At 37.0% G+C, this 12,520-nt stretch overlaps 1 protein-coding gene across 3 annotated transcripts in view; it reads right to left on the reverse strand.

Moving 5' to 3' along the window:
* dbo (Kelch-like protein diablo) overlaps positions 1-11,286 on the reverse strand; it is a 42,575-nt gene extending 31,289 nt beyond the window's left edge. The window contains exons 1-2 of one of the 3 annotated variants that reach the window (XM_081743028.1): positions 11,070-11,286; positions 6,053-6,263 (exon numbers count right to left, since the gene is read on the reverse strand). In XM_081743028.1, coding sequence (XP_081599154.1) covers positions 6,053-6,219 — 167 coding nt within the window. In that variant the 5' untranslated portion in view covers positions 6,220-6,263; positions 11,070-11,286. Of the gene's footprint in view, positions 1-6,052; positions 6,268-11,013; positions 11,035-11,069 lie in introns of those variants that run through there. The other 2 variants (XM_081743031.1, XM_081743040.1) reach the window with 2 other exon arrangements.
* Positions 11,287-12,520: the final 1,234 nt, after the last annotated feature.

Consider the following 12,520-nt stretch of genomic DNA (forward strand, 5'->3'; position numbering starts at 1 on the left):
CTGTCGGATCAAAATAATACTTATCAATATATGAAACAGTCTCAATTATTTTCAAAAACACATTTGTACAGAAAAAATGCTGATACTCTTCTGTGTTGGTATGTATACAAGATATTAAAACAATCTTAATTTCTATAATCTTTTGTCAATCTAAATGTCTATCTGGGCATAATTACTACCAGCTCCCATTATTCATTAGCAAAATAACATGAGAAATTACTCCCTTTTTTAATATTCCTCAAATGCTCTCACTTAAGTCACAGAGGTTCAAATTAGGGATGGCCAAAACTTTATAGAATCTGGATTCCGAAAAATTTACTTTCCGAAATTGGAAATTTCACTTTCCGAATTCCAGAAAAATTCCGATTTTACTTTCCTGGTTCCGGAAAGTAAAAATTCCGGAATTGACCAACCCTAGTTCAAATGTATGTGTATACGAGGTAGTAATACCCTGTTTTGGTTACTCCATATATATATATTTACTCTGCATATTTTATATTTATTTACAGTTGTAGATTGTTTAATATCTTGTAGGAAATAATATTAACTTTTATATTTTTAGGTTATGTCCTTAACTAAGAATGATGTTCAGCATACTTCCCTGCTACTAGGCAGCGGCGCGCCACCTTTCTTCTATGACGTAACGCGTTAATCCGCACTCTCGGTATTCTGTGCACTGGAAGGAAAATTTAAGACGAGAGGAACTGATGACTCCCGCTGAAATTTTATTTTGTCTATTAAAATGTTTTAGTGAATGATGGTTGTCAATTTCAGAGTATCTAAAATTATCTTGAACTGCAGCTGAAACGCGTGAACTTAACATTCCGAATTGTTACGAATGTTGACAAAATCATTTGAGTGAAATAAGTGACGGTTTGTTACATAAGAAATCATAATCAAATTTTTCTCACATTACACGAGAGTTCTTAATAATTGTTTTGCATCGAAAACGTAAAATATAATATGAACTACACTGGCACAATTTACATGGGTACACATTACTTATGGTGAAGGCAGGGGGATGGCTGTAACTTTGATTTAAACAACTCCGTAACTTTTGTTCAAGGTATTAGCATTCTATAAATTGTTGTCTTAAAGTTGTGATATAATGTTTTGACAGTTTTATGAAAGCTTCGATTTGTATATAAGGAATTATTATGTTGTGCTTATAGAAATAAAAATATACACTGAATAACACCAAGCACGAACAGATAAGCGAATATGTGTTCTTCAGTAGGCAACGGAGATACTACTATACGACTGATTTCTGCGGATTTAAATTGTAAAAGTGAAGTGGAGTGATATTGGAACCGGCTGTCACTTGGAAACCATGATACAGATCAATAAACAATCGAATATATAATTTGAAGTGAACATAAAGGTGAAGTACATACCTATGTATGTACTACTACTACTGAATGAGCTAAAAGTATCGAGACGCATGCTAAGAGCTGAATGCTATTCCCTGGTGACTTATTGATTTGAAACTGCATGTTTTGCCACTAACGTTGAACATATTCTTTACTGGAACAGTTACTATTCTCATTTTTCCTCCCTAAAGTTCCAGTTTCAGCTATAGTGAATTGAGAATTTTGGAATGTCGAAGTTCTCTTCTGGTTAATTGCATAAATATACAGGGTGGCCCATTTTAATCTTTCCACTGAAATATCTCAAAAAAGGTTGAACATAATTGAACCAAACAAAAACTCAAATAGGAAGTGCCATGGGGCACATCGAATGGTGTTGTCGCGGTGCCTTCCAGGGCCGTCCTTCATGGGGGCCCAGGGCCCAACTTTAAAAATTTAAATGGAAACATGGGTCGAGTGATATCTCGTTCGATAGATCTTTAAGAACTAAAAAGCGTTATGGTCAAAGATTTTTCACATCTGTCACCGTATTCAAGATAGCCGTAAGACATGTTGCCTGTATGAGATAAAACGTCCAGTACCACTTATATGAAAACGGTTGGAGATAAATGAACAGTCAAAAAGCGAAACAGGAAAATGGGATGGGGCACGTCGAATGATGTCGCGGTCGCCTTTCGTGGTGGCCCAGGGCCCAACTTAGAAATTTTTGAACGGAAATATGGGTCAAGCCATACCTCATTCGATAGGTATTTAAAATCTAAAAAGTGTTGTGGCAAAATACTTTTCATATCGGTCACCGTGCTCAAAATGGCCGCTAAGACATGTTGCCTGTATCAGATAAAACGTCCAGTACTACTAATATGAAATGGTTGAACATAAAATGAACCGAACAAAACTCAAATAGAAAATGCCATAGGACACATCGGATGATATTGTTGTGGAGCCTCCAAGGGCAGCCCTTCATGGAGGCCCAGGGACCAACTTCAAAATTTTAAGCGGAAACATGGGCGAGTGATACCTCGTTCGATATATCTTTAGAAACTAAAGAGCACTGTGTCAAAAGATTGTTCATATGTGTCACCGTTTTCAAAATGATCACCAAGACATGGTACCTGTAGAGTTAAAACCTCCAGCTCCTATAAAATGGAAACAGTTAAAGATAAATGAACAGAACAAAAATTCGATTAGAAAAACACAGAGAGTATTTATCATTTCACGGCTCGAGAATGTTGCAATGGAGGAAAAGATTATTAGAATGAAAGTGCCATAATAAAAAGGAGGAAATCTAATTCCTAAAAAATGATCGCTCCAACCTTCATCCGTAAGTGGGTGAAGCGGAAAGGAATGGCAAAATTGCAAATGAAAACCTTGTTTTTTACAAATTCAATCTACGCAACAAAATTACCTGAAATGTGTTTTATAAGAGATCGATGACTCTGTAATGGGCAAAAGTAGGTAAAATTTGTGTTAAATGGTACCTTCCATTTTGATTTGATGCAAAAATGAATCACCTAAAATGTGAAACAAAATTGTCGAACAATGCAGTTTTAGAACAATGTGTACAAACGTTGGTTTTGTTCAACAGTCGTCTGCATGATATTGGTTCGATTTTTTCCTTCTATGTCTTCTTGCATGTGATAGAATATGAGGTTCACTTGTTCACAGTTACATTCCGAATGACTTTCAGTGGTAATTTCAGTTGTGATCCTTGGGTACATACTGAAGCAGATGTCTCCCGAACATCTTACACGCATTGCGTTAAATTATCAGGGGTGGGCAAAATGTATGCAAGTTCCAAAAATATATTATTAAAACCTTTCCTTCGCATTTCAATTGCTTTTTTCTTCCCATCCAATCATACTTTGCAATACAAATGGGTGTTAAACTTGAAAGCGAATTTCACCTTATTTCACAAATGTTTCAGACAAACCATGCCTATTGCAAGTAAGAATGGGGTTCTCATTTGAGGTTTGACCATTTATTCCCGCTTCACCCACTTACGGAGGGAGGTCGGAAAGATAATTTTCCAAGAATTAGATTTCCTCTTTTGCATTATGTCTCTTTTGCTTTTTTGCGTGGGAGACCCGGGTTCGATTCCCGGCGGGAGCTCATGTGGTTCGGATTCCACGTTAATCAGTAGGTCCACGTCTCATATAGCCTCGCTGCTGAACGGGACGTAAAACTCAAAATCACCTCACCTCTTTTGCTTTTTTTTTTTCGTTGCATTATTCTTAGGCCGTGGAATGATAAATACCTTTCTGAATGTCCTATACGAGTTTTCTTCTGTTCATTTATCTCCAACTGTTTTCATATTAGTGGTACTGGACGTTTTATCTATTACAGGCAACATAACTTGGCGGCCATTTTAAAAACGTTGACCCACACGAAAAATCTTTTGCCACAACGCTGTTTAGTGTTTGAAGATCTATCGAACGAGGCATGACTTGACCCATATTTCCGTTCAAAAATTTTTAAGTTGGGCCCTGGGCCCCCACGAAAGGCGGCCCTGTGGGCACCCCGACAACACCATTCGACGCGCCCCATTCCATTTTCCTGTTTCATTTTTTTAACTGTTCGTTCATTTCTAAACGTTTTCATATCAGTGATACTGGACGTCTTATCTGATACAACAATATGTCATGGCGGCCATCTTGAATACGGTGAGAGATACGAAAATTTTTTTGCCATAACGCTTTTTAGTTCTTAAAGATCTATCGAACGAGGTATCACTCGATCCATGTTTCCATTTAAAACTTTAAAGTTGGGCTCAACGACATCATCATTCGATGTACACCATGGCATTTCCTATTTGAGTATTTGTTCGGTTCATTTATGTTCAACCGTTTTGGAGATATTTCCGTGGGAAGATTAAAATGGGCCACCCTGTATAGTGGAAGAAAAAGACAGTTTTTCGATTTTTTTAAAAAAATCCTTTGTAATGAACTGTTTTAATAGCTTAATGAACAATTTAAATTTCTAATCAAAGCCGTTGGTGCATTTCCTGTAATATGCCTGCACATATATACCTACGCTGAGTTGAGTTGAATGTAACGCCCCGTTCAGCAGCGAGGTTATATGAGACGTGGACCTACTGATTAACATGGAATCCGAACCACATGAGCTCCCGCCGGGAATCGAACCCGGGTCTCCCACGCCAAAGTCGCGGACGCTAATCGCTTAGCCACGAATGAGCTCACACATATACCTACGTACCCTTATTATATATATAGTCAACATTTTAATTTTATTAGATGTAAGGGTTATTTATTATTATGTAGATGTAAGGGTTTCGAGGTAGCTCAACAAAATTATCACTGCTCAGTTTAGGAATTTGTACTGTGTGAAGCATTTACAATCTTCTTTAATCTAGTAACCTTTTATTTATCGTAATCAGAGATGAGATATTTTCTATTATTATTAAAAAAAAAAGTATTAAGTTTTATTGTATAATGTACAGCAATAATAATGCTGACAGTACGCTTTAATGTTAATACCAGTTACAGAAAGGTGAGTATTATAATTTGCAGTTATTGATGTTTTGAAATTTGTGAAGTTGCCATTACTCTTACGAATTAGTGCAGTTTCCTTTTAAAGTAATAACAATTACCGTACCAGCCATAAATATATGAAGTTATTATGTATTTCTTGGATATGTTTATCATGATAAGGTGAGAGGTAGTGTGCCGCAGTTGAATGACAATGAAAAAATGAAATGAAACCTTTGAGTTGTACGTCCCACGGTATGCCGGCTAGGCTAAAGGAGACGGTGATGATGAGAAATGAATGAAATGGTGGAATAAAGAAAGTGGGAAGAAACAGGAAAACCCCGAGAAAGCCCATGCACACGGTGTTTATCCACCACAAAGTCTACCTGACGCAAGCTATTATCGAACCAGGTATTCCAAGCACCAGAGCTGAGCGCTCTACCATTCAGCCACCGAGGCCCTTGAATGAAAATGATTGAATATTGAATTTTCATAAAGAACAAACAGAAACCAATTACATTTTTTATTTGTACATAGTAATTGCTGAGTACTAATAAATAATTCAAATATAAATTTTATTTTATTGTTAAGTAGAGAAATGAACTTTGTAGTGGACAAGCACCGCGTACGTGGGTTTCCTCGCGGTTCTCTCGTTCCCCCCCCCCCCACTTTATTCATTCCATCCATTTCCCATTATCACCGTCTCCTTTAGCCTAGCCGGTATAACTGTGGGACGTAAAACTCAATCTTTAAGTACAAAAGTATCTGACCGTATAAACACAGATAAAGAAAAGCAGCTACATACACCAGTTTATGAATAAAAAGCAAATTGAGGAAAAACTACATATAAACAAGGAAGCACAGTAGCTCAGTTGTAGAACCCTCATCTCTGGTGCAAGGAATCCCTGGTTTGATTCCACGCCATGGGAGTCCGCGGGTTTTCCCGTTACCTCTCCACTAATTCTTTTCATATTTATTCCCTTTCATTAATTAGCCATCTTCTTCAGTCTAAAAGGCATGAGCATGCGACATTAAACCAAAAATTCCATTTCACTTTTTAGATATAGAGAATTAGCTATACACTATTCTTGCTAACCATGAACTCGCATTTACATTTACAGAATACTATATATCAGTTTGATATAATATACAACACAAGCGTTTCTATAGCATTTTGCATAGAGTAAAGCGACAACTTACCTATGAGCGAATATTTTTCTATTGCCAACATTTAAGACAACATCACACAGTTCTCGATGACGGCGAAGAACGTTGAGTTCCGTCAGCGTATTTCGTGGGTGTTTCTCTGATGTATGAGCCAGATGAGCTGGCGACGGAGGCCGATCTCCAATGACCATCTCCCCCATTCTGCGAGGTAAGCATAGAGGAGACCTCCAAGGCAAAACACAATCTGTCTGGGAAAAGAACAGGCTAGCAAATATCTAACACAAAATAGTTTACGTGTACCAAGTCGACAAATGTATATTCAATAATTAGACAATATTCGGGCACGGTTCCGTAAGTCATATGAAGCTGCTAATGTTCCAGTTAATTTCTGGAACATTAGCATTGAAATTGAGTTAGTCCGTACCTGTGAATACCAGTGGGGATTTTTGAGGGAAGCCACATCGATAAAAAAAAATACATTTTTATCGCACTTATCTACTGTATTAATTCTTGTATACCTAATATACTAGGTTCTTATTGGATTTGAGTTCACTGTAGCTTTCAGCAGCGAGGCAACATGAGATGTGGAATCCAAACCACATGAGCTCCCGTCGGGAATTAAACCCAGGTCTCTATACTTCTTCTTGCATACCTGTACGTATGTATACAAGAATTAATACATTCCCCGGTAACTCTCCTTTCTTTAGTGTGTAGCCACAAAATTTTAATATTTATCTATCTGATTTCCCTCAAGAGCTGCCACTGGCGAAAACTAATCATTAATCTATATTATTAACGTTCGAAATTATTAAGTATATTTTCCTGGTAACAGCTGGAAAGAGGGGTAAGGGTAAGGTTGACAGATTTTTCAGAAAGAAAAAGGGATGACTAAGATTTTTAGCTAGGGAAAGGAAGATATGTGATATTTAGAATCCACATATAACGAACACATACGATTTCACAAAGTAGCACAGAATAAGTCTAATCGGAAACTTGGACAACTTCATTAAAAATATTTACAACACATAAAACTATATATATACATTGAGTGCTCACTGAATTGCGACCACCTATCTAATACTTTGTTGCTCAACCTTTGACTCACAGAACGGTGTGGCATGGATTCTGGTAGTTGCTGATATATTTCCACGAGGATCTGACACCATATATTCCTCATGACATCCCACAATCAGCCAAGGGATGTCGTTGCAGGAGTCATGGTGCGAAGAGCTCGTTTTACAACATCCCATAAATATTCTATACGATTAAGATCAGGTGAGTTAGGGGGCCAATTCATATGTTACAGCTTTGTGGAATGTTCCTTAAGTCAAGGAAGTACAGTCCTGGGTTGGTGGCACCGTGCATTGTTATCTTGGAAAATGCCGTCTTCGTGTGGGCAGAAGTGTTGCATTGTAGGATGTATATGATCTTCTAACACATGCAGGTACACAACGGATGTGCTGTGGTCCGTGCACACCAACGGTCCCAGTCCATACCAACAGAAGAATTCCCAAACCATACAGCCATCCCTACCTGCCTGTACAGTACGCACCATGCACGAGGGGTCCATAACTTCGTGCTGTTAGTGCTACATATGCACACGCCTGTTCGAAATGCCCAAGCGCAACGAAGTTGACAGTTATGAGTCGTACGGAATGGGTGACGAGTAGGTCGTCTGCTGTGGAACTTCATGCGTGCCAATGTATGCCGTATAGTTGTATAGGATATGGGTGTTGTGCATCCACCATTGCATTGATCATGTAATTCTCGGACACTGATAGTGTTTAGCTGTGACGAGCTGTTTGACACTACGCTCACCTCAATTTTTGAACTTTAGTACGCCCCTGAAGTTCCGTCTCTTGGAGACCGTTACCCCTTTTTTTCCCACTCCTTGTACACCTTTACTACACAGAAACGGGCGCATCCTACAAGTATTGCTTTCTGGGTTATTAACGTACATACTGCTTGAGTACCCACAATCATGTTCTATTGGAATACAGATAAATCCTGCCCGCCTCCCATTAAAACAGTGTATTGTCTGCCAACATGTTCTTTCTCTGCAATAGTGCTAGTTGGGGTAGTCATGTAAAGCTCGGCTATTGGCCGCACTTTCTTGTGTGCGGAGGGGGGGTGGGGAGCAATTCAGTAAGCACTCAGTGTATTACAATGTAAGGTGCGTGCTCATGTGGTTCGATTCCCACGTTAAGTTGTCTCCAAGTCCTTGTCTCATATAGAATCGGTGTTAAAAAAAAAAAAAACGCTAAACTCAAATCCAACCAACTAGATAGTTGCAAAAATTGCTGTTGCCTTTTGCTTGTATTGTCTTTGCCCATGTAAAAAAAAAAAAAAAAAAAAAAAAAAAAAAAAAAAACTGCACAACATATCAAAACTCACAATCAAAGGGAGTTATGCATTCATCAGTTCACAGTAACTTTTGTTCCTAACAACAGTATTTACGATCGATCAAAACTGCGATGTAATCGAGACACTGTAAACAGACACAGCTAAATTGCTAAAACCAAATTATTCTTACATGTAAAATTGGGAAGCCAATTAGATATGAGATAATAACGCAACATTTTACATCCGTTTTTAACAAAAGAGACACTGACCAAAGCTTAAACCCCACTTTATTTTAAATTATAATTTGTAACTGTTTCGGATATCTAACATTTCCTTCTTCAGACACTATCGAAAATAAATGAAAATACAGACATATATATAAATATTGTTATGACAAAGTTTAAATTCTTACTATCCGTTTTTAATATTAAGTTATATCAATGGTTGTTTTGTTAACAATATGTGAGAAATCAGTACATCTAATAATAATAATCGCACTAACATAAAAGGGTTAACTTTATGAACATCATCAGTTGTCATCTCTACGCAAACAGGAACACCACTACTACTTTTCACCGTGAGAACAAACCCTGTGGAAGGTTCTAGATTACTTGTCCCCCTATATTTTTCATAAGTAGAAGTATTTGTTTACCTGATACATGCTCCTCTTTCCTTATGCTTGCGATGATGATGTTTCTTTAGTTGATGTGAACACTATTTATTATGAATTATATTAACCCTTTTGACAAGTCATTACGTTTTTCAAATAAGAATATGTTAGTTTTTGAGTTAGAGGGTTTTCCGCCATACGTGTGTAGAAATGTTTATTGTTGTCGGGGGGGCTTGCAGAAGTATTTAACTTTTTGTGAAATAATAAATAGGTTTTTTGAAATAGTCGAAGGTTGACCTGCTATACTTTTATAGAAAATTGTGTTGTTGTTGGTAGGGGGGTAGGGAGATGCGGGTCAGTGATATAGGTGACTCGGAAGATCAGAAAAAGTGTATTATTTTCTTTTGGTCTTCTAATAATACAGTTTTTCGGCTCTTCTGGATCACCTATATCAGTGACCCGCATCCAGAGAAGGGAGGACCAGTAATCTAGAACCTTGCTCAAACCCTGTACTAGCAAATGTTGAAACAAATTAATCTTACTTTATACGCATAGCCACGTTTGCTAACGCGCCTGCTCCCTACAAACGCATTGCGACCGGGGCTCCCTGCTTTGTCGTGCCCTGACGGTAGTTAGACGGAACACTAGCTTTTAACGAGCACACAGCACACGTTGGCTGTAGCTTTTCGGAGAGATCGTACCGTGCGTAGCTTGTCTGTAAAGTTGTAATAACGCCATCTGTCGCAAAACACTCCGATTGATTCTACTTTTCATGTCTGCGTAACAACTGGACCGCGTAAAGTCAAGTTTAACGCCTGGGGTTATACCTGTATATATATATATATATATATAAAAAAAAAAAGTTCCTTTACAATAGATAACTTTTACAATTCCTACAAACAGGGCTTTTCGATTCAATGTACTCTCGAGCATAATATATACAACACACTCTAATTAATAACATCAAAGTGAGCTGGGCGGTGTTATGCAACAACCATTCAACCTACAACGAGTCTGTTTTGAGGAAATCACAGTTATAGGTTTCTCGAACCCATAAGATACTACCGTATGTGGGTTGACTCTTATCTTCATAGATGGCAGACCGATCACCAACGAGTTACCAGGATTTTTTAAATGTGCCTTACATATGCTCGAATCCTCTAGCACTTTTTTTTTTTAAATCTTGTGGGTTGATTGGTTGTTGCATAACACCGCCCAGTTAACCAGTTGAAATAGTTTTCAGAAAAATATGCTCTCTTCGTCTCAAAATTAAGAGTTTAGCTTCCGTTTTTACCACCGAGGTTGTACGTGACATGGACTTACGATATATAGAATTGAAATCCGAATCATAGAAATGAATTTATAGTCTCCCCCACCAGGAATTAAACACGCACCCTATACACCTAAGATGTGTGCTCTTTACCTTGAGTAACTCTGAATTAACAATTATGAGCTTTGTGTCACAAAGTAGGTCCAAGATGTTAAACTTAGATGTTAATTGTTTCATATTTATGGACAACCTCCGGCACTTAAGCCACAATTAAAAATGGGTTGTTAAGAAAGCCCTCCCCCGGGACAAATCTATGGGATAAATCCTAATTATGGGAACCAGAATATTTTTCTAACAATACATACTCTTTTGATAACTATAGCCTAATTTTGGTTAGGTTAGGTTACATTACGTTGTTTTTACCTTCATGGTTTTATTGGCTCCCCGCAATTAGAATTAATCCCAAACAATTTAACCTGATCATACTTATTGTTGAAAAGCTGCCGGGGTTTAACGGAATAATTAAATGCCTTAAAAATGGTCAACTCGTTCCGAAGTTAACGAATCATATAACAATTTCGACGCTGATAGCTACTACGGGAAAGCTACTGTAACAGACATGTTTACATTGATTCATGCAATAGGCTATGGCCAACACCACATGTTATACTGTACATTCCACTCTTCTCACTAAATTTTAGAAGGTAACATAAAGCTACAAAAGACAGATAATTTAGTTTTCGTGGGAAGTATTCGGATTAACAATCTTACGGTTGCTTTAAGTCACGAGAAACTCCCCAAGTTCCTGTCAGAGAAAGTTTGTTTACCTTCTGCTATTGTAGCACTACGTGGACGCGGAATATACTTTCATCACAACACACAATCTTCTGTAATCCTGTTTAAAAGATTATATTTCATTAAATAAATCATTATTAACAGAAATGATTATAAAATTAGATATATTTCTAGCAATTACAGCGTAAATACAGCACAATAAATCGAACACAGACTATGACATATATTTGACGCAAGTTTTAATGACGGTGTAATGTATAGAATTTTCTTCTATCTTCCGAACCGCATCGTTGCAAATTCAGAAACTTCAGGCAATTGTATTTAAGCGACTTCATTCACGAACGAACTGAAAAGGAACATTTACTTTGCTTTGACGCAAAATCTGCGTTTTTAAAATTTGGATAATAAACATAATCATAATTACTTTTTTTTTTTTAAATCTCAAATCAAAAATTACATGTCATCTTCAAAAATTTAAAGAGAATATATTACATAAAAACATGACTATCAACAGTAAACAATGTGTAAGATCTGATAAAATCATTTTTGACTACGAGATGCTAATAATTCTCACATCAAGATTTCGTAATATGGGGGCTCCGTGACAAAATATTGTGGTCATCACACCAGAGGCTTGATCATTCTAAACTATTTTACTGGCAACTTATATTATTGGTTCAGCCAGGATTTCGTAATGGCGGAGGTGGGTGTGTGACATGAAATACTGTGGTTACCAGGGCCGGCGAGAGCGGTCGCGGGCCCCGGGACTGAGCAATCTCGGGCCCCTTACACGTTCCCTTATGACATTTTACGTACTTACCACTTTGGACGGAGGTAAACTAAAATAAACATTAAGGCTTATTTTGAACTCTTTATTAGACCATAATTGCGTTTAATTTACATGGTAAACAGTATTGCTATATCTCCAAATAAGTGAATAATAAGAACTCTGAACCTAGCCTATGCTCACTGTTCGCTGAAAACAAAACAAAACCACAACAATAACAAAAAAAAAACCTCATTAATTTACTATTTATATATAGTTGTTGGTTCTAAGATGTTTGAAGGCTTCAAAACTAAAATGAATTTTTTTAAAAAATTAATACAACGGTATCAAAATACAGAGAAAAGTAACTTATCTATTTGTAATAGCAAAAGTTCTCCCCCAATGCTCAATCAAATGCTCAAAACAAACTAATTTGCGAAGGAAATAGAAAAAGCACGTATTAAATAGTTAATAAAAGTTGAGAAAGTAAATGTTCTCAGCCATCCAACCTACCCTGTACTATGAATATCTTTGCACAAATTGTTGCTACAAGTATATAGAAGTAAGCTATGCAGTTAGTCTTCCTTAATTAGAGACATGATGCATTAGGCCTAATTTAGTTATTTCAATGAAATATTGCTCAAATTAACTATACTGTGATTAATAATGTCATATTAATAGTAATTGTCTGTAGGAGAAATGTATTATATGTGTTAA

Source organism: Thermobia domestica, chromosome 2 (assembly GCF_964235325.1).
Source record: "Thermobia domestica chromosome 2, izTheDome1.hap1.1, whole genome shotgun sequence".
In the NCBI taxonomy this organism is placed as follows: domain Eukaryota; kingdom Metazoa; phylum Arthropoda; class Insecta; order Zygentoma; family Lepismatidae; genus Thermobia; species Thermobia domestica.